Source organism: Mesoplodon bidens (assembly GCF_964165515.1).
Source record: "Mesoplodon bidens genome assembly, chromosome: 3".
Lineage (NCBI taxonomy): Eukaryota > Metazoa > Chordata > Mammalia > Artiodactyla > Ziphiidae > Mesoplodon > Mesoplodon bidens.
The window spans coordinates 15960359-15982265 of NC_138178.1; the positions used below are offsets into that span (position 1 = coordinate 15960359).

The following is a 21907-nucleotide window of genomic DNA, read 5'->3' on the forward strand; positions in this document are numbered from 1 at the left end:
AAATATAACAGAATCCAGAGACTCTACAGTAGTAAATTTACAATGTCATAGATATGATCCAAAATTATTTGACAGGAAAAGGACGAGGAAAATACGACCATGCCATGGGAAAAGACAGTCAACAGAGGTCAATTGTGAGATGAAGGAGATAAGGATTTTTAATTTACAATTATACTGATGCTCAGTGAAGGACAATACACTCATAATACATGAAAGGATAAGAGATCTTAGTAGAGAAATTAACATAGTTTAAAAGCAATCAAATGAAAATTTTTATACAATACCTGATATTTTTTTAAAAATCATTGGATAGGCTTATAACCATATTAAAGATGACACAGAAAAAAAATCACAAAACTTGAAAATAAGTCAATTGAAAGTGTTCAAGGTGAAAAATGGGAAAACAATCAAAATATATAAGACCCTTGGGCTTCCCTGGTGGCGCAGTGGTTAAGAGTCCGCCTGCCGATGCGGGGGACATGGGTTCGTGCCCCGGTCCAGGAGGATCCCACATGCCGCGGAGCGGCTGGGCCCGTGAGCCATGGCCACTGAGCCTGCACGTCTGGAGCCTGTGCTCTGCAGCAGGAGAGGCCACAACGGTGAGAGGCCCACGTAACGCAAAAAAAAAAAAAAAATATATATATATATATATATATATATATATATATATATATATATATATATATATAAAAGACCCTCAATAATAATATGTTAGACATGTTGTCTAACATCATGATGATTGAAGTCCAAGAAGGAGAGGAGAGAAAGAAAGAGATGGAAAAATATATCTGAATAAATAAGGGGAGAACACTTTCCAAAATTGGTGGAAAAACAATTTAAAATTCATGAAGCTTATTTAACCTGATTAGGACTTTTAAAATCTCATGCCTAGGCACATTATAGCCAATTGATTAAAACCAACATAAAACATCTTGATAGCACTAAGAAAAACAAAGCTATATTAAATATAGCAAAACAATCATTTTAATAACTGTGAATGTCACATCAGGGAATAGGGAGGCCAGAAGACAGGGAAATAATATCTTTAAAGCACTAAAAGAAAAATATGTCCATGAACAATTCTATATCTAATGAGAATATATTTCAAGAATAAAGGGAAAATAAAGACATTTTCATTAAGGAAAACTAACAATTTATCATCAGCAGAACTGGACTACAAAAAATACTAAAGGAAATTCTTTATACTGAAGAGAAATGATACTAGAGACAAACTCAGATAGTCAGAAGAAATGGAGATTATTGCAAATAATGAATATGATAAAAGAATATTTTTCTCTTAATTTATTTTTAATAATATTTAAAGAAAAATAGCATTGACTTGTAAGATTTATAACTTACATATTATAGATTACAGATGTAATACATGGGGTCACTATAAAGTAAAGGACAATGAGAAAGGGATAAACTACCTATGCTTTTCTAAATTGTCTACATTTTAAGTATATTTTACAATATCAATTTTAAGTATACTATAAAGAGTTAAGAGTATATGCCATAATGCCTAGAGTTACCACAAAATTAAATGTTAAGACATACATCTAAAAAGCCAATTAAAACAGGATTTTTAAAAATATTCAAATAATCTCAAAGAAGGCAGAGAAGGAGACCAGAAGGATCAAAAACAGAATGTTCAAACAGAAGACAAACAATAAAATGTTGAGATAAATCTAACAATACCAATTATTACATTAAATTAAATGGATTAAACATTCCAATGAAATGAATTATCATAATGGATACAAAAGCAAGATTCAACTACATGCTGTCTCCCAGAGACACACTTTAAGTATAAAGACACAGGTTGAAAACAAACAATAGGAAAAAATATATTGTAAAAACAACGTAAGAAAAGACAGATGACTTGCACACTATTTTTATCACCTTAACCTAATTGATAGTTATAGACCCCAATACCCAATAATTGCAGGATACACATTCTTTTCTAATTCACCTGGTATTTTCACCAAGATAGATTATATGCTGTATCATAAACTAAGTCTCAAAATATTTTAAAAGATTGAAATAAGAGAATGTATTAACCAAAAGGTAATTAAAATTAGAAGTCAATAATAATATGTCAAAACCCCACAAACATAATATTTGGAAATTCAACAACACACTTCTAAATAATCCATGGACCAAAGAATAAGTTACAAAGGAAATTAGAAAATGTTTTAACTGAATAATATATATCAATACTAGTGAACCAAAATTTCCACTTCAGGAAATAAGAAAAAAAAAAAAAAGAAAAATAAATAAAAGGAAAATCCTAGGTAGAAGAGAAGAGGAGAGGAGATAAAACACAAATAATCAACAGCAGGAATAAGGGGGGTTGTTGCTATACATTCTACAGACACTGAAAGGATAACGGACTCTTAACAACAAATTTGACACAGTAAAAATAGAAAAAGTGGATTTCATAAAATTAAAGACTTCTCATTAAAAATATCAATAAGAGATTAATATACATTCCACAGACTTGCAGAAAATATTTGTAAGCATAAATCTTAGAAAGAATGGGTAGCCAAGATATATAAAAACTGGTACAAGGAACTCTCATTCATTGCTGATGGGAATGCAAAATGGTACAGCCACTTTAGAAGACTGTTTGGCAATTTCTTATAAAACTAAGCATACCCTCACCATAGAATCAAGAAGTCATGTTCCTTGGTATTTATACAAAGGAGTTGAAAACTTACGTGCACACAAAAACCAGTGGCTGGATGTTTATGGTAGCTTTATTCATAACTGCCAAAATGTGGAAACAACCAAGATGCCCTTCAGCAGGCGAATGGGTAAATTATGGTACATCCAGACAGTGGAATATTATTCACCACTAAAAAGAAATGATCTGGGTTTCCCTGGTGGCGCAGTGGTTGAGAGTCCACCTGCCAATGCAGGACACACGGGTTCGAGCCCTGGTCTGGGAAGATCCCACATGCCACGGAGCAGCTGGCCCCGTGAGCCACAATTACTGAGCCTGCGCGTCTGGAGCCTGTGCTCCACAACAAGAGAGGCCGCGATAGTGAGAGGCCCGCGCACCGCGATGAGGAGTGGCCCCCACTTGCCACAACTAGAGAAAGCCCTCGCACAGAAACGAAGACCCAACACAGCCATAAATACATAAATAAAAATTAAAAAATAAAAAATAAAAAATATGATCTCACTTAATCCTCATAATAATCCATTTAAAAAAAAAAAAGAAATGATCTATCAAGCCATGAAAAGACATGGATGAAACTTAAATGCATATCAATACATGTCATTATACATTTGTCCAAATCCATAGAGTATACAACGCCAAGAGTGAACCCTAATATAAACTACGGACGTTGCGTGAAAATTATGTGTCCATGTAGATTCATTGATTGTAACAAATGTACCACTCTGGTGAGGAAGTTTTGTAGTGGGGGGAGGCTGTGTGTATGTGGGAGCATGGGGTGTACAGGAAATCTGTGATGTCTATTCAATTTTGCTGTGAATGTACTCCAAAATTAGGGCCTATTTTAAAAATTACAACTCATTCATAAAAAAAACAAGTAGCCCAATAAAAATTAAGCAAAATATGTGAGCAGAAAATTTACAAAAGAAGATATATTAATAGCCAATAAGCTTCTGCAAAAGAGACCAATATCAACAGTCATCAGGAAAATTCAAATTCAAACTATGGTGAGATACCACCACATACTTAGCAGAACGATCAAAATGAAACCACTAAATAGAAAATATTAACAAAGGTGTAGAACAACAGGAAGTCTCATAGATTGTTGGTAGGAGTGTGAAATTGTACAGCTACCTTAGAAAAAACTCTGGCAGTTCTCATAAAACTAAACATCCATTGACGCAGCATTTCAGTTCTAGGTATTGACCAAAGAGTGTTAAAAACATATATTCACAATGACTTGTACAAAAACGTTCATAGCAGTTGTATTCATAGTAGCCCAAAACAGGAAAAAAAACACGGGTGTCCATCAATAGGAGAATGGACGAATAAACTTATTCAATTGCAAACTGCTCAGCAATAAAAAGGAAAGAACTCATGTTACATGCTACAACCTGGATGAATCTGAGAGCAAAGTGAGAAAAGCCTTACACAAAAGGGCATATAATGCATGAGTTCATTTATATGAAGTTCTAGAATAGGCAAAACTAATCTATGGAGGAGGAAAAGGGATTAAAGCAGTGATTATTTTGGGAGCAGAGGATGGGAGCAAGGATTGACTAGGAAGGGACCTGAGGGAACTCTCTGGTGTGACAGTAATGTTTCACATTTTGTTAGGGGTTTGAGTTGCACAGGTGAATGCATTTGTCAGAACTTATCCAATAGTATTGATACACTTAAATTGGTATTTTCATATAACATAAGTTTTACTTCAAAGGGAAAAAAAAGAACTGTAATGAATACCTAACTCCAGCACAAGGACAAACTTTTTCTTAGGGGACCAAATAGTTTAGGCTTTGTCGACATATGGTCACTGTCACAACCACTCAACTCCAAGACTGTAGTACAAAAGCAGCCACAGACAATTTGTGAATGAATAGGCATGGCTGTGTTCCAATAGAACTGTATTTACAAAAATAGGAAAATGACCTACAGGACATGGTTTGTTCATCTCTGCGTCTAGTTAATGATACCGTGTTGCCGTATTTGTGGTAAAGTTATTCCTGCAACTTTCTCTGAATGCATAGAAAATATGACAGATTGATGGATGGAGAAAGGGATGGGTGGATGGATAGATATTGATAAAACAAACATAGAATAGTAAATTGAATTATATAACCTAAGTGGTAGGTATATGGTTAGTCACAGTAAGTTTTTTCAAACTTTTTCACATTCTTGAAAATTTTTATAATAAACTCTTGTCAGGGGAACATACAAATAAAAAAATAAGTGGGTTCATAGATCCTGTTCATAGCTTACTAGGAAAAATAGAGCTAATATGGCCATAAATTAAGAAACACAGTGTAGATGAAACTTTCAAAGCTATTATGTGCTGCCCAACAATCCCACATGACCAAAGAAATGCCGCAGAAATGGGTCCTGCAGGTGTGTCTGTGGAGAATAGCAAAGAACCTCCAGTCCTAGACTATGATCATCATACCTCCTTCGAACAAAATAAAAAGACTGGATGCTGTTCAATAGTGTGTGTGCTTCATAATATAATATATGGGTTTTAGACCCAATTTAGCAATTGGTTAAAATAACAAAAGTTCTCATAATCCCATTTAAACCTAATTTTAAATACCCAAATAAGAAAAACAATCTGTGGTATAAAAGGAAATATTAACTTTTCAAATAATTTTTTTTATCTTTGATAACCTATACAGTTTAGGTTTACAGAGAACTACACATTTTATTATTATTATTATTATTTTTTTTTTTTTTTTGCGGTACGCAGGCCTCTCACTGTTGTGGCCTCTCCCGTTGTGGAGCACAGGCTCCGGACACGCAGGCTCAGCGGCCATGGCTCACGGGCCCAGCCGCTCCGCGGCATGTGGGATCTTCCCGGATCGGGGCACGAACCTGTGTCCCCTGCATCGGCAGGCGGACTCTCAACCACTGTGCCACCAGGGAAGCCCCCAAGAACTACACATTTTAAAAACCTCACGTATCACCTTTACCATGAGCTGAATTCTAGAATTATTTCAAACTCTTTATTTTTATAAAAATTAAGAAAAACTCATATTTTATAAGTTATAAGAAAAACTTTTATATTCTTATAAGAAAAACTATTATATTCCATTCTTTGAAAAAAGTTTTACTATCATTGCAAAGATATATTTGAATTTGTGTAATGATACTATTTTATCTAATTACAATGTTATACACTTTTAAAAATCAATACTACATCTTAATCACTTTGCCTCAAGCTTTAGTAGACTTCAAATATTGACACAGTGATGTTTTTAATGTTCTAATAGATTTTCAAACTTAGCTCTGAAAACTTCTCAAGGCATTGATTACATGATGAAAAATATTAATCTGGAGCACTGACAAATTATTTCAAGTGTAAGTTAATCAAAAATTTTATTAATACTCATGAAATAAGGATTGCTGAATGGAGACAAGATTCCAGCATGACTTTTTCCATAAACATTTTCAAGCACCTTATATCTGAAGGCAAAACATTTGCTTATTTAAAGCAGTCTCTAGGGAAATACTCATATTTTAACATTTAACTGTAGTTATAAGAGATGCATCACTATTATTAAAACCACTAGCCTTCAATTATTATGCTAGGCAACATTTTGCCCCTCTTTCCCTATGAGGCTTATAGTATTATTATTATTTCCATTTTACAGATGAGGAAACTGAGACCACACAGCTAGCAGGTTAGCAGGGCCAGTATTCAAACACAACCAGTCTGACTCCAGAGATCTGAAACCAAGCGATATAGCTAAGACACTGTCTGCCTATATAACATCTCAATTTTGATGTGAAGTGATCCCATTTTATCTCTTTACTAGGCTATCAAATGGCAAAATAAGAAAAGAGAAGGAAGAAAGAAAGAGGGAGGAAATGGAGGAGAAAAGAAAAGAGGTGGAGACCCTAATGTTGTCTAACTTCAAGACGAGGTGGCAAGAAGAAGAGAATCAGAGCCACATATAACATAAAAAGAAAGTATCAAGTATTCTGCCCATGATGGAGACTAAGGTAAGTAACTGTATACTGTGGAAAATCTTCTTCCTAAGTAAAAGGAAAAAACAGTGAGGAGGTTCTAAAGGGGAAATGGTATTACAATGGCTAAAATTTGGGAACCAGATTTAATATCACCATCTAACACTACTGTATCCATAATAAATGTTTCATGTAATTGCAGTGAGCCAGTCCTGTTTGTGAAGTCTGGCTCCCCCCGTTTTTATTTTTGGTGATAAATTTAGCTTATTCCTAACAATTGCTAAAAATTCTTTTTTAAAAATTATTTTTGTCATCAAAGCCAAGGACAATAAACTCCATTTTACTTACCTAAGAGTTAAAATAAGGAACACCAAAATTATTCAGAAATGTACTAAACATCAACTTTTATCAGGTATTTTATGACAAGTTCTACTTACAATATCTTACTTAGCTCTCAAATCCTATCTTATGATAGATTTTAGAGTTGAGAAAACCAAGGTTTAACAAAGTAAATTGCTCAAGATTATATAGCTAGTAAGTGGCAGCACCAGCATTCTAACCACATGTATAGTATTTATGTAAACATTTCCAAACTACTAACATCTAATCGCTTTAAATTGTCTCTAGGGAATACTCATATTTAAGATTTAATTGTATTTATTTGCAAGAAGTATAAATTTTATTTAAAAATCACCAGGCTTCAATTAGTTATGCCAGGTAAAATATTACCTCTTTTCATACCATGTGTAAGGCCATCAGATGAAGGCAGGCACAGAGTCAGTTTTTGCTTACTAAAATATCTTAATCACCTGGTGTAAACTGGCAAGTGAATGGACTTCATTAGTTAACAAATAAAGAAATGAATAAATGTCTGGCTCCAGAACTCCCATCAGAGCTTTCTAATCAGCCGAAGAATACAAGTATTACCAGAGAAAGCTAAAATCAGTCTAAACAAAAGCAAAGATATTTGACAAATTAATCTATGTAGTACTATGTTTAAATTTCACAGTTTCCTTACAGAGTCAAAATAGCTAGAAATCCCAATTATTATCTAGATAGACCTTTGAGGTCCCAGGAACCCAATTATAAGAATCTAATATGACATTTTAGAATCATAAATATCTTGAATATAGTTAAATACAATTTTTTGTATTTATATACAAAAATATAAATACTTTTTATAATAAAATACTATTTTATACAATATAGTTGTATAAAATTAGACATTATCATCATTAATATCTAACCATCAGCCATGATTCTACTGTCCTTACCAACCACTTGACAAAAAAAAAAGTTCAAAGCACTTACCAGACATATCACCGTTGTGGTCATGAAATGGAGGTGATGGGCCAGTCATCCCATTCCTCTTTGCCCAGCCAAGTCGCAGACTCTGATCTTGCATCATACTACAGAGTCCATCCTCAAAATCACATCTTTCATAGTTTGAGCCTAATGAGAGAAAAAAGAAATCCACTTTCACAACACCACATGTGGCTTTTTAAGAAATAAAACAATAGGTGAAAAAGAAAGCTTAGGAACAAATTACAAAGAGATTAACATCAGGATAATTTCTCACAATTTAAGTCTACTTTATCAATGCAAAGCTTTTTTGCATATGACATTCGAATAAATCACCACATATTAAAAACCAGTGCAGTCATACACAAAGAATGCCACTCATGAGGTCAGAAGACTGAGGACCTAATCTTGATTTTGTCTCTTATTAACTGAGGGCCTTGCTAAACCACTTAACCACACCAAGCCCTTTTCTTCACCTATGAAACTGAAATAATGGCATCCTGCCCTTTCTCCCTCAAATGACTGCTGTGAAGTTCTTATGACATAATATATATATAAATACAACTCTTAGGCACCACAAAATATGAGGCATTATTATTAAGGTTACATCTTCAAATCCACCTTAATGTTCCAGCCATAGTAGAATTTCAGGTTTGGGCAGACCAATTCAGAGAGGATCCTCTGATACAAATTCAGCCATTGTGGCTGCGACATAGCACCTCCCTGGAACTGAGCATAGCACCTGGAATTAAGCATAGCACCTCCCTGTTGAATCTCAATGTTCTTGAAATCCCTGGTGTTTTTAATCACGACAAGGCATTTTCTGGCTTTTTTTTTTTTTTTCCTTTTCTTTTTCTCTTGGTATAAGTGATCCAAGAGGCTTGGGAGAGGGAGAAAGATTTGGACACTTGGTTGCTCACAATAACCCCCCAGGGAGGGCTTTATTCCATTATCCACCATCTGTAAATGTTACTCTCTAAAAAACAGATTAATTCAATAGCAACTATACCATCCCTGGGTTGTAGCTCTTAGTAACTGGAGATGTTCCTTTGACAAGCTTGTTCTTGTGCTAACTGGTTGCATTAGCCACAGTGGTTATTCTGATTAATAGATAGACAGTGCCTGACAACCCAGTCACAAAAACATAATTTTTATTTAGTCACATTTCGGGAAAATATTATTTAGTAATAATACATCTGGTGCATATCCTTGAGAACATCCATGTGAGTACTAAAAGCTGAATTAGAAACTACACTTCTAAACATTATCTAAACCTGCTTTATTACCAATGGTCTATTTTATTATTTTTAGTCCTAGATTCCTTATTTTGAAAGATTTTACAAAGCAGCTGTATTCTGTAATGTTAACAGGTATCTTAATAGCCACAATTTACTGAGGGAGATCAGTGCTAGGCATTCTAATTGCGATAGTTTATTTACTTCTTACAAAAACTTTATGAAGCAGGCAGCCAGTGAACGTTGGGGCCAAGATTGGAACCAGGTCTTTTTTGACTCCAGAACCTGAATTCTTAAAACTCTGTTCCAAGGTCTCATTGTTAAGCCACTAACCCATTTTTACCAAAGACCTAGAATTAGAGGCCTGTCAGGGTTTCCAATACTGAGGAAACCAGTATTTCCAGGCAGAATTCATGTCATTCTATCTAAAAGCTAAGAAACTTGATTAGTCTGTGAATCATACCGTGCTTAAATTTGCAATTGCCTTAAGGCCTTTGAAATATTTAGAATATCCAGAATATCCCAATCATTACCTCATGGACCCCTAGTGGTCCAGGGAAGCTGGTTAAATGGAAAATGAACTAAATTATATAGTTATTTGTATATGAATGTGCATGTCATTCAATTAGTTATGCATGTATCTTCATAAGTATGTATCTGTTTTCAAGTCTCTTTTAGTCCCAGCATTTTTCCAATGATCTACTTGTGATTACAAAATATTCTAAACTATTTTTATCACCATATTTCAGCAATTATGTGTATGAAATGTGCACACACACTCACATAGGTGTAAAACAGTTTTTAAATACCAAGAAATTACCTTGCATTACAATTACTTAGTTGATGTCTGTTTCCAATGTTCTTTGTTCTCTTTAATAAACAAGGATAATGATGATGTATTCTAGAGGTGTTAGAACTAGAAAAACAGCTAAATAAAACATTTTTATTTCTGAATAGTCTCAACAAGGGTTCCTTTTGTTACAAAATGAATCTAATGAGCATATATTTTTCAACTGTTATTTAAAAAAGCAATCATGAGCTTCTAATAACTGCCAGATTATTCAAAAATGCATCAGAGAATTTTCTAAGTATTCATTTTCCTCCCAGTAGAGAATTGTGTATTTTAAACCATTTGAACAATTTTTCCTGAATTGTGGTTGATTTGTCTTTTATAATCTCATATCCCATACATATACATTCAAATCTGATAGTACTTACTATACTAAAGTCTGTCTGCGTGGAGATTTTCCTGCTACCGCAGCAATGCTGCAGTTGGACAACATATGGAACAGGAGGAATGGGATGCAGGAACTTAGGAGAATCCATGTTCCTGGGCTTTCTGAACTTGAGCAACTCATCATTTTGTTTTAAATTTTGTGATCCCACAGGTCCAGCATACTGCAGTGAAAAAGAGAGAGTATCTCCATGTTGTGCTTTGAGGTTGCTTGGAAGACCCAATTATCTTCTGAATTGGCTTCCAACATGCCAGATTCTCTCATTAAAAATTTACTGCAGATCCATTCATGGATTCAATCATTAACACCATAAGTGGAGAAAAATATTAAACTATATCCTCAAGCGATAGTTAACATAAGGCATGCTTCTGAGAAAATGGTAAGGAATAGAAAAAAATTTTAATAGTGGTAGTGGTGAAGAAATTGATGCAGAACTCGGGATTAACTTAGTATAGTATGAGTAGATCATCACAATATAAAGTTCCTAGAAGACAGGGAAACTGTAAGAGTTAGGAGAACTCTAAAAAGGAGAGGTAGAAGGTATTAAAAGCAAGCCATTTATTTCACAATTTTGCCTGGGCCTATATTAATAATTCACATTTCTTTTCCTCCTGAAAGTTCTATGAGGCACAGTTGTAGACTTGCCTTAATGTTAAATCCTGCTTTTCTTGGAAAACTGTGCCAAAATATGAAATGCATTTTAACCATTTCACATATATGGTTCTGTGATAAAAACAATAATTCACATTGATATGCAACCATCACTACCATCCAAGTCCACAACTGTTTCATTTTCCCCAACTGAAACTTTTCATTTCTCCCACCCCTCAGCCCCTCAGAACCACCATTCTTCTTTCTGTCTAAAACTTTGAGTACTCCAGGTACCTCATATAAGTGGAATCATGCAATATTTATCCTTTTGTGATTGGTTTATTTCACTTAGTATAATTGTCCTCAAGGTTCAGCCATGTTGTAGCATGTGTCAGAATTTCCTTCCTTTTTAAAGCTGAATAATATTCCACTGTATGTATCTACCATATTTTATTTATTCATTCACCTGCTGGAGGATACTTGGGTTGCTTCCACTTTTTGGCTATTGGGAATAGTTTGTTATCAACATGGGTGTACAAGTATCTGTTGGAGTCCCTTCTTTCACTTCTTTTTGATATGTCTCCAGATTTGAATGGCTGTATTATACAGTAATTCTATTTCTAATATTGAATGGAATTGCCATACCATTTCCACAGAAGCAAAAGGGCTTTACATTCCCACCACCAATGCACAAGTGTTCCAATTTCTCAACATTTTTGCCAATACTTGTTATTTTCTTGGGTTTTGTTTGTTTATAATAGCCACCCCAATAGATGTGAGGTGGTATCTCATTGTGGTTTTGATTTGCATTTTCCAAATGATCAATGATATTGAACATCTTTTCATGTGCTTATTGGACATCTGGATATCTTCTCTAGAGAAATGTCCATTCAGGTCCTTTGTTCACTGCTTATTTTTGTTGTTGAATTGTATGAGTTCTTTATTTATTCTGCATGTCAATGTCTTAGATATATAGTTTGAAAATATTTTCTTCCATTCCATGGACTAACTTCTCATTCTGATAGTGTCCTTTGATACACAAAAGTTTTTCATTTTGATGAGCTGTAATTTATCTAGTTTTTCTTTGTGGTCTGTGATTGCCAAAAAATCATTGCCAGATCCAATGTTATGAAGCTTTTCCCCTGTGTTTTCTTCTAAGAGTTTTATAGTTTTAGCTCTTACATTTAGGTCTTTAACCCATTTTGAGTAAATTTTGGATATGCTGTAAGGTAGGGGTCCAAGTTTAATCTTTTTTTCTGCAAATTCCACACTCTTAATTACTGTAGCTTTGTAGTAAGTTTTAAAATCTTTAAGTGTGAGGGCTAAAAGGTGGTTCTTTTTCAAGATTGTTTTGGATATTTAGGGTCCCTGGAGATTCCATATGCATTCTAGGATGAATTTTACTATTTCTGCAAAAAATATTCTTGGGATTTTGAGAGGGATTACTTTGAATCTATAGATCACTTTGGGTACTATTGACATCTAAACAATATTAATTCTTCCAATCCATGAACATGAGGTGTCTTTCCACTTATTTGCATCTTCTTTAATTTCTTCCAGCAACAATTTTTTTGTTTTCATAACCTTGGTTGTGTTTATTCCTAAGTATTTTATATTGTTTGAGGCTATTATGAATGGAATTTGTTTTATTTCCTTTTTAGATTGTTCATTGTTAGTGCACAGAAATGCAACTGATTTTTGTGTGTTGATTTTGAATCCTGCAACTTTGCTTAATTTATTTCTTTGTTCTGACATTCTTTTCATAGACGTTTTAGAGTTTTCTACATTTAGGATCACATTTTCTGTGAACAGAGATAATTTGACTTGTTCATTTCCAATCTGAATTGCTTTTATTTCTTTTTCTTATCTAATTGCTCTGGCTTGGACTTCCAGTACTATGTTGACAGAAGTGATGAAAGAGGGCATCTTGTTTTGTTCCAGATCTTAAAGTAAAATCTTTCAGTCTGTCACCATTGAGTATGACGTTAGCTGTGGGTTTTTCATATACAGCCATTTGTGTGTTAAGGTAATTTCCTTCTATTCCAAGACTGTTAAGTGTTTTTATCTCCTTCACTTCTTGAGGAAAGCTATTTATTACATAGCCACAAAATTTTACATACATTTTACTGTTTAGAAAATGATTTCCTTCATGTAGATAGCATATAAAAACATTTGTACAAGAATTATCTCCATTACTCTCATTTAATTAAAAATTAATGGCCATCCATCATCGGATGAATGGATAAAGAAGATGTGGCACATATATACAATGGAATATTACTCAGCCATAAAAAGAAACGAAACTGAGCTATTTGTAATGAGGTGGATAGACCTAGAGTCTGTCATACAGAGCGAAGTAAGTCAGAAAGAGAAAGACAAATACCGTATGCTAACACATATATATGGAATTAAAAAAAAAATGTCATGAAGAACCTAGGGGTAAAACGGGAATAAAGACACAGACCTACTTGAGAATGGACTTGAGGATATGGGGAGGGGGAAGGCTAAGCTGTGACAAAGCGAAAGAGAGGCATGGACATATATACACTACCAAACGTAAGGTAGATAGATAGAGGGAAGCAGCCGCAGAGCACAGGGAGATCAGCTTGGTGCTTTGTGACCGCCTGGAGGGGTGGGATGGGGAGGGTGGGAGGGAGGGAGATGCATGAGGGAAGGGATGTGGGAACAGATGTATATGTATGACTGATTCACTTTGTTATAAAGCAGAAACTAATAAAAAAAATTAATGGCCAGTTCCTGCAAAGGATGAAATAAATTCAAAATAGTCCAATTAAATGAAAGTAAAATTTATTCTCAAAAGTAGATTTCCATGAAAGAGTGCTATTATTTGGCCTGGCAATGTGAAACTATTAATTAATTTTTATCAGGGAAATGTTTATCTTTCACACTGAATTAATTTTATTAGTTTCATTGAGACAAAAACAGGAAAAATTGTAAATCAGAAAGGTATGTGATAGCAAGTGGAATTAGAACTTCCATAGCTCACACCAGAATTATCTAATATTACTTAAGTTGGAATCTTGTCATATAGTTGCCTTTAATCTCAAGCCATTGAGCACATCTTTGGCAAGAATTTGACATAGATACCATTAGTGTCACATGAGAAAAAGATTTCCAAACCATATTTTAACTTTAACACTGTTTCAAGATTACTAAATTTCAAAGGAGTCCTCCAAGTGTTTGTAATTGTCTGGTGATTTCTGCAGAAATACTGACAATGTGTGGCATTCACTCCAGCCTGCAGCAGTACTCACGTGAATATTATAAAAGTTGCATAGCTGTTTGCATGCAATTCTCTATCCCAGAGTAGCAGCTTGGCCAAAAGATCTTATGACTTTTCACTAGTTTCTATAATGGTGAATACAGGGCCTTAGGAAAGTTATCTCTCTTGCACAGAGAAAACTTCCATCAAGTAAACTAATTCAGGAACAAATGAACCATCATTTTTTTCCCCTAAATAGGTTTTCAATTTCGCTCAAAATAAGTATTCTTCCAAATCCAATCAAGCATTTTAAGACTTATTCACTGAAAAGTCACAATTATTTCTGTGTAGTAGAGAACATTATATTCTAGTCTTTCTTCTTTTTTTTTTATTAGTTTCTGCTTTATAACAAAGTGAATCAGTCATACATATACATCTGTTCCCACATCCCTTCCCTCATGCACCTCCCTCCCTCCCACCCTCCCCATCCCACCCCTCCAGGCGGTCACAAAGCACCGAGCTGATCAGTCTTTCTTCTTTAATGGAAACTTATTTAAAAGCTGTGATTCAAGGTCCTTGCCTTCATTAACTTGATAACTTTGACAACAGAACGCAAGCCTTCTCTCAGGATTCCTAGTTAAATCTTTAGTGGCAACATTTACACAGAGAAATGATAATCATTGACACACAAAAAAAGGTATATGGGATGACAAACATGGCAGGAATTCTATCTATATAGATTGACTTCAGCAGACATTTTGCTTGTGGAAGAAACAGTTCACCATCTGATGTCACTAGGTGTCTTTGAGATTTTCAAAGACAGCTCACAAACTGAATGTTCTTCTTGCATTATGTCAATTTGCACACTTGAGCCACAAAACAAGAACAGACTGCACTGCAGGACTGAGTAGTTCTAGCCAATTCCAGGATGAAAGAAATAGTGCAGATGAGAAATTCAGCTAGTCAGTAAACCAGTAATCAGTCACTCTAATATTTATTGACACTATGTGTGACTCAGTCTTCTAGGAAATGGGGAAAACTAGGTAAATGTCCTGCCCTAACAGAACTAACATTTTGATTTTTCATGACCTCCCTCAAAATATTAAAGAAACTGTTGGCAGCTCTGGAAGGATGGCATCATTTCATAAAAGCATGACTCCACCAAGATTGCCTGAATTGTTATATGGCTTCTTTTGTTGAAACCATGATAGAAACCCTGTAGGATGGGTCAAGACAAAATTCAAGTTTTAGCTTCTCCTTTGTGAGAAAGAGTCACCATCCAGCCAATTTTCAGAATGCTCTGAGAGTGCCTGATACGCTATTATAAACCCACTAACGAAAGTTATTCATTTTCTTCTATTTTTCTTATCCCCTTTTCCAGCTATTCTCATTTTTGTAGCTGAACTTGCAAGTCATTTTATTAGAGTTAAAACTTATCCTAGTTATATTTTGCATTAAATTAACATGTAGACTGATTCCACTAAATTGTATATATTTACACCATTGAAGCATCCCATAAAGAAAGTCTTGTCATGAATCTTTCTTCCAGGTGTCTGTAATTATTTTTCCAATTTTCTTCAACTAGTCTCACCATATTTATTATTAGATTTCTTACACTTATAATTCTGTTGTGCTCTGGATTGAATGTTTATATCCCTCCAAAATTCATATGGTTAAGCCTCAATCCCCAATGTGATGGTATTGGGAGGTGATTGGGTCATGAGGTTAGAGCCCATGGAATAGTATCAGTGTCCTTATAAAAGAGGAGGAGAGACCAGAGCTCTCTCTCTCCCTCTCCCCACGATGTGAGGACACAGTGAGAAAATAGCTGTCTGCAAACCAGGAGGAAGGTCCTCATCAGACATCAAATATGCCAGCTCCAGGATCTTGGATTTCCCAGCCTCCAGAACCATGAGAATTAAATGTTTGCTGTTTAAGCCACCCAGTTTACAGAATTTGTTATAATAGCCCAAATTGAGACATTTTGCTATGATGAATAGGAGTTTTAGTTGATTAATAAAAAATATGCTTAAAACATTTTGCATCCAATGTAGTGGTAAGATAAATATTGCACATGAAATCTCACATTTCACTCTATTAATGCTTATCTTCAAGTATTTCAATGAACTTCTACAACTACTTTTAAAAGTAGTTGACATTTATGTCATCCTACTGAAGAAACAATGTACTTACTATCATCTGATTAAACACTATCACCTCTCAGATTTTCAGAATTCACCTCTAATGTAATTTTCACACATTTCACATACAAATTTAGATTTATACGAAGTAAAGACCTTTTGAAAAAATTATTATTCCTAAATCCAAAAAAGTTTGCAAAAGAAGTTAGGTAATACTTCAAATCTTTATGATATGTTTCATCAAATCAAAGTATTAAAAATAGACCAAATGGAAATTTTCTCAAGCAAGACATGTAGGTAGCAGAGAAATTATTTAACTGAATATATTTTTCCATTTTGAGTCACAGTAATTTTAGCTCTAAAAGTAAATGTATGGAACAGTTAATGTTAATACTAACTTCAGGTATGCTAAAGTAATTATCTAATTAATTGAGTAATTTCTGAGAAAATACTGGAGTATTTTCTGGTAATATTCCAGTGGTAGAAACCCACTGCAGGGGATATATCTCAACATTGTAACACTGTATCAATAGTACAGTTTATAGTCTTATGGTTGACTTGGATCTGAATAACAACAGAAGCAATATTACTGTTTTATTGTTGAGTAAAACTAAAACAGAGTAAAGCCTTTATACATCAAATAATTCTGAGCAATTAATAGAAGAGACACTAGATTATTGCTGTGCTTAATAGAATGAGGAAGACCAGGCAACGGGGTTCTGTGTAGAAGCAGATATTGCAACACTAGAAACATAATTTTTTTTTAAATACCCAGATCAGTACCACAACATGTACTCCCCGGCTCAGGATATTAATAAATTCTAATAAAGAGAGATTCTTGTCAACATTAGAACCAAATAGTTGTTACAGCTAAAAATTATTTTTCTTGCTCACGATTTATTGTGTTCAATATTGTGTATAAATAGAATTTATTTCATTGTGAAGATTTAGTCTTTTTAAATCTAATATCTTTTTAAAAATACTGAGTTAAAATAATAGGTTCAAGTATTCTGAAAAACAGGTCCATCATGTAAAATGTAAAAATTTTGAAAAACACTATTAATAGAATCATTTTCATCCAAAATTCAACTTCAACTATGCCAATTTCATTTAGAAAAGTCAACATATTAATCTATTTCTTTAAAGCTCACACCATTTGGACTTTAAAGAGGATCACAGATTAATTTTTTTTCCAAAATGTGACTACTGAAACATAATTATAAAGTCAGCTTCAGTTAAAAAAAAAAAATCTTGTCTATAAGTTTAGCATCACAAATTTTCAAGAGAAAAACTGCTTGGCCATCATTATTCCTCCACAGTATTTTCCCCCTAGTGTGGTGTACAAAAGAAACTCATGCTTTAAAGTGATTCTCAATTTTATCTACAGGTTATCCCATTTTAAATAAAATACTAAAGTGGAAACTTCTCAGAAATGAAAATGAAAAGGGAAAAAGCCAGAAGGTGACCTCCCAGTGTAACATTTAAAATGAAATTTGTTTATTGGACAAATCTGTTCCTTCACTCTCCTCTAAGGCAGGGGTTATTAGTATCTTTCATGCAGCTGAGACCTTTCCCACTCAGCGGCTTTCCCCTTCTTTCGCATTAACCTTTTTCCTGAAGCAGGACTACGCATGTTATCACAGCAACCATGCTGAAAGGAAGCTTCAGAGGGATTAATAATGGAAGGGACTTTGCATTTCTTCTCAAACCAACCGAGTGGTTCATCTTAGCTGCTCACCAAAGAACAGCAAGGGCTTTCCCCAGACAGGCCAGAGAAAGGGCAGCACATCCTCATGCAGTGTCTCTGGGGAAATGGGACAAATATAAAATGAATCCCTGTCTTAGGAATTGTTAAACAGAAAGTGCAATCAAACAGCACGATCACAACCCCCAAACTATGGGAGAAAAATCCTCCACCTGTTTCCTTCTAAAGAGAAGAAATTATTCAGTAATCACTCCTCTTGTTTTAAAGTAATAACAATTGAATATTTGAAGAGAATTCCAACAATGGTAAAATCAAACATGTAGAACCTTATGTAGGAGAAGAAAATGAAGAATTCTGTAAACACTAATTAATATAGTATCTGAATAAAAAGTAGAAAATATGTTTGAGCATATTGCTCTAAAATACTAGACTTAGTGCCTCTAAATAATTGAGTCAATAGTTACTAAAAATCAACATGAATGAACCTATTTAATTGTATGATAATGTTTTTTATGAAAGGTGACTGTAGGAAGGGCGCTAGTTCCATTGATGAAATGCAGTCTTCTTTCAGGATGTGATACTGCAAATAGAAACTACAGAAACATGCATGTCTCTACCCATATCTTCCCTTGATGAACTTTTATTAATGTTATACCTGGAGTATTTTCCTGCCAGTGAGATCAGTTTATCTCACTTTATGACCTCTTATAATAAACTGGAGGTTCAAGATCACACAATTAGTAGATGGTTTACCCAGGATCCAAGTCTAGGCCCTGCACTCTCTAATGCTTGCGCTCTTTCCTCTGCCTTAGAATCAAAGGATGTAAGTCAGAGTTATGCTCTGTGTATGAGAGGTACCAACTCACTTTGTGGTAGTGTCCTATAAGCAAAAATAAAATCTTCTCACCCAACCTAAAATTCATTTCAAATATTCCCATACTGAACTCAAACTTAAGCTCATAATTTCCATTGCAGCATTTTAAAACTGCAGTCACAAGCTTCTTTCAAATATTGTTTCACTGATATACCATTAAAAGCTACCTTTCTACATTTCACTCCTTCTTTATAATTGGTAAAAACTGATTCAAAATACATCCCATTTAGTTAGAATCTCAGCAAATTGATATCATTTAATTAGAGTTATTTTTATATGTGGATCTGTCTTTTTCTTAAAAAGAATATTTTAGTTTCTGACTGACTCTAAAGGCATATAAATGGGATCCGTGCAGGGCCAGGTGTCTTAGCCTCCCCAGGCGGCTCAGCAGCCTCTGGACTAAAGGTGGACAGGACTTGGAGGAAGGAGAGGAGGGAACTTACATTGCTGTTCATCACTCATGTCGCCACACTGATCTGTGAAGTCACACACATTGTCAGGAGGCAAGGACACCCCATTGTCACACTGAAAGGCTTCCATTCCTTGCTGAACCAGTACAGAGGTGAAAATGCAGGAAATCCAAAGGATACCAAAAGCTTCATTCTTCAGGAAAGCTAACATTCTGGTCAGGCAGGGGAGCATTGCTTGATACATCTTCTTAGAGATCAGGCCGTTGTAACGTGTGGGTTCATAATTAAAAACATTCTTTCTCTTTTCTCTATTTTTTGATTTCCAGATTTGCCTCCTATGACTGAAACTGCTGGTAACTATCCGCAACTCTTAACAAATGAGTCCAAGACAGTTCATTTACTCTTTCAGGGGAGTGTCTTTAGAAAATATTTAACTTGAACAATTGCACCATTTCTCTATCTAGCTAAGCACAGATGTTTATTGCCCTATGTATACCACGTTTAAACAATTTAAGCCCTTATGATAAATTTTTCTTTCAGGAGATAGCATTAACAACTAAAAGGCAGGCACATAAATGGGAGGAAAATTACAATAAAGTTATAAGTAACATAAAAAGGTTCTATATTAATTCCTATGCTTAATCATGTTCATGTAATTTAGAACATTATTGTCACTAAAACTCATTCAAATACTTCAGGCCCAATTATTAGAATTGTTTCATGAGAATGAAATGCTTGTCCTCTATCACTGAATGAAAACTTTGCATTGCTTGCTTAGATAAACTGAAAACCACAGGATTTTAAAAACTGAAGGGACATCGGGGATCATTATTTTCCAAATCACATTACTTGGATCCAAGAAAGTTAAGGGATACTTATGAGGAAATACAGTATTTTGGAATTAGAAACTGGAATTCAAATATCCTGCTACCGAGTGCAGTGTTTCTTCCACTGCGGTACACGGATTTTCAGGTCAATTCATCTTCATATGCTTTTACAAGTGAAACATACAATTTCAGGATCCATATTCAGAATGAACAGTACACTAAAGTTCAGAACACTTGAACTTTATATTATAAATAAAATTTTATAAAGGTGAATAATTATAGAAATTATATGGAGTTAAATATTCAAAATATTCCTTTATACTTGATTTCTTAAAGGCATCTTGAAGTTCTATTCAACTATCTTCTTTTAATTTCTGCAATATAACTGCAAGAGACGGAGACACCAAGACTATAAGAAGCGACTGGAGAATGCAGGGTGGAAAGAACCATAGATCAGGGACAGAAAACGCTTCTGTGGTTTTAAAGAAGATACAAAGAAAGCAGATTTTCCAAATATTCTAAGAAAAAAGACTCAGTAAAAACAATGTTCTAAGATATGAGCATTCAGGATTCTAGGAGGAAAATCCATAATTTGCCCTATTATAATTGACCACTCCACACAATTTAGCATTTCACTGCTCAGTGTTCCATTCCAATTTCAGAAATATTTATTCTCCTTACCTCTCTGCTTTGTAAATGAATTCTAAGAAACACATTGCCTACTTCTCTCTTTGTGTATCTCTTAAATGTTGACTATCCTTATAGTTCCACATTAGTCCTCCTCTCTGCTCAGATTATACTTTTTTCTAGGCTTTCTCTTCATGCTCATAATTTCAAGTAGTATCTATACATTGTTATCTCCCAAATCTATATCTGAAGTCCTGATATGACATGTTCCTCAAACCAATATCTTAAGTATTCTTCCAGAACACACACACACACACACACACACACACAACACATAGCCTAATTGACTTGCCTTCTTGAATCAAAAACTAATTTCATCTTCCTTCCTCCCACCCAACCAACCAGTCTGTCTTTACTCCCCTATTCTATATTTCAGTGAATGGCACCTTCTTCTGTCCATCTTGCCAAGCCAGGAACGTATATGTTGGTCCTGGACCACCCTTACCCGTTCTACCCATCAATCATCAAGTCTCACACATTCTATATATGTCAAAACTCCATCAATTCTCAACTCAGCAATACCCTGCACTAGATGTTTCCACTACCCAAAACTCATTTCCCATTCTTCAGGCAAAGTGATCATTCTGAAGCATAAGGCCGCTCCTACATATTTCCCGAAGTGCCATATTTCCTAGCACTGCTTGCAAACACAGCTTACCTTCTGCAGTTCACTGCTGATTACATCTTCCTCTGTGTTCTCAATCAAGATCTTACTCAGTTATTACACTAGCAGTTTTCTGAACATGCCACCTCTAGACTCCAGATCTGAGATCCCTTTCCCACCCCAAGCACCAGGTGAATACTAATTATTCTTTAGTTTCCAGCTTCAAGGACTACCTCTAAAGTATCCTTGCTTATTTTCTCAGGCTGATTTAAATTTCATTCCTGGGTTCTCTCACAGCCTTCTGTTCTCACTGATCTTAGCATTTCTGGGGCTGGTGTGCTCATTGCATGCTTACTTCAGTGATTCCTCTGTTAGTCTGTAAGACTGGAGCTGGATTGTGACCTTCTCACTATTGTATCCCCAGTTACTAGCA

General features: G+C 34.7%; 1 protein-coding gene across 1 annotated transcript in view; it reads right to left on the reverse strand.

Moving 5' to 3' along the window:
• Positions 1 to 19588, reverse strand: part of MALRD1 (MAM and LDL receptor class A domain containing 1) — a gene marked incomplete at both ends in the record, with an annotated part of 607751 nt that extends 588163 nt beyond the window's left edge. Inside the window, 2 exons of the mRNA XM_081226990.1 lie at positions 7952 to 8092; positions 19390 to 19588. Of these exons, the coding sequence (XP_081083116.1) occupies positions 7952 to 8092; positions 19390 to 19588 (340 nt within the window). The remainder of the gene's footprint in view (positions 1 to 7951; positions 8093 to 19389) is intronic.
• Between the last annotated feature and the right edge of the window lie 2319 nt (positions 19589 to 21907).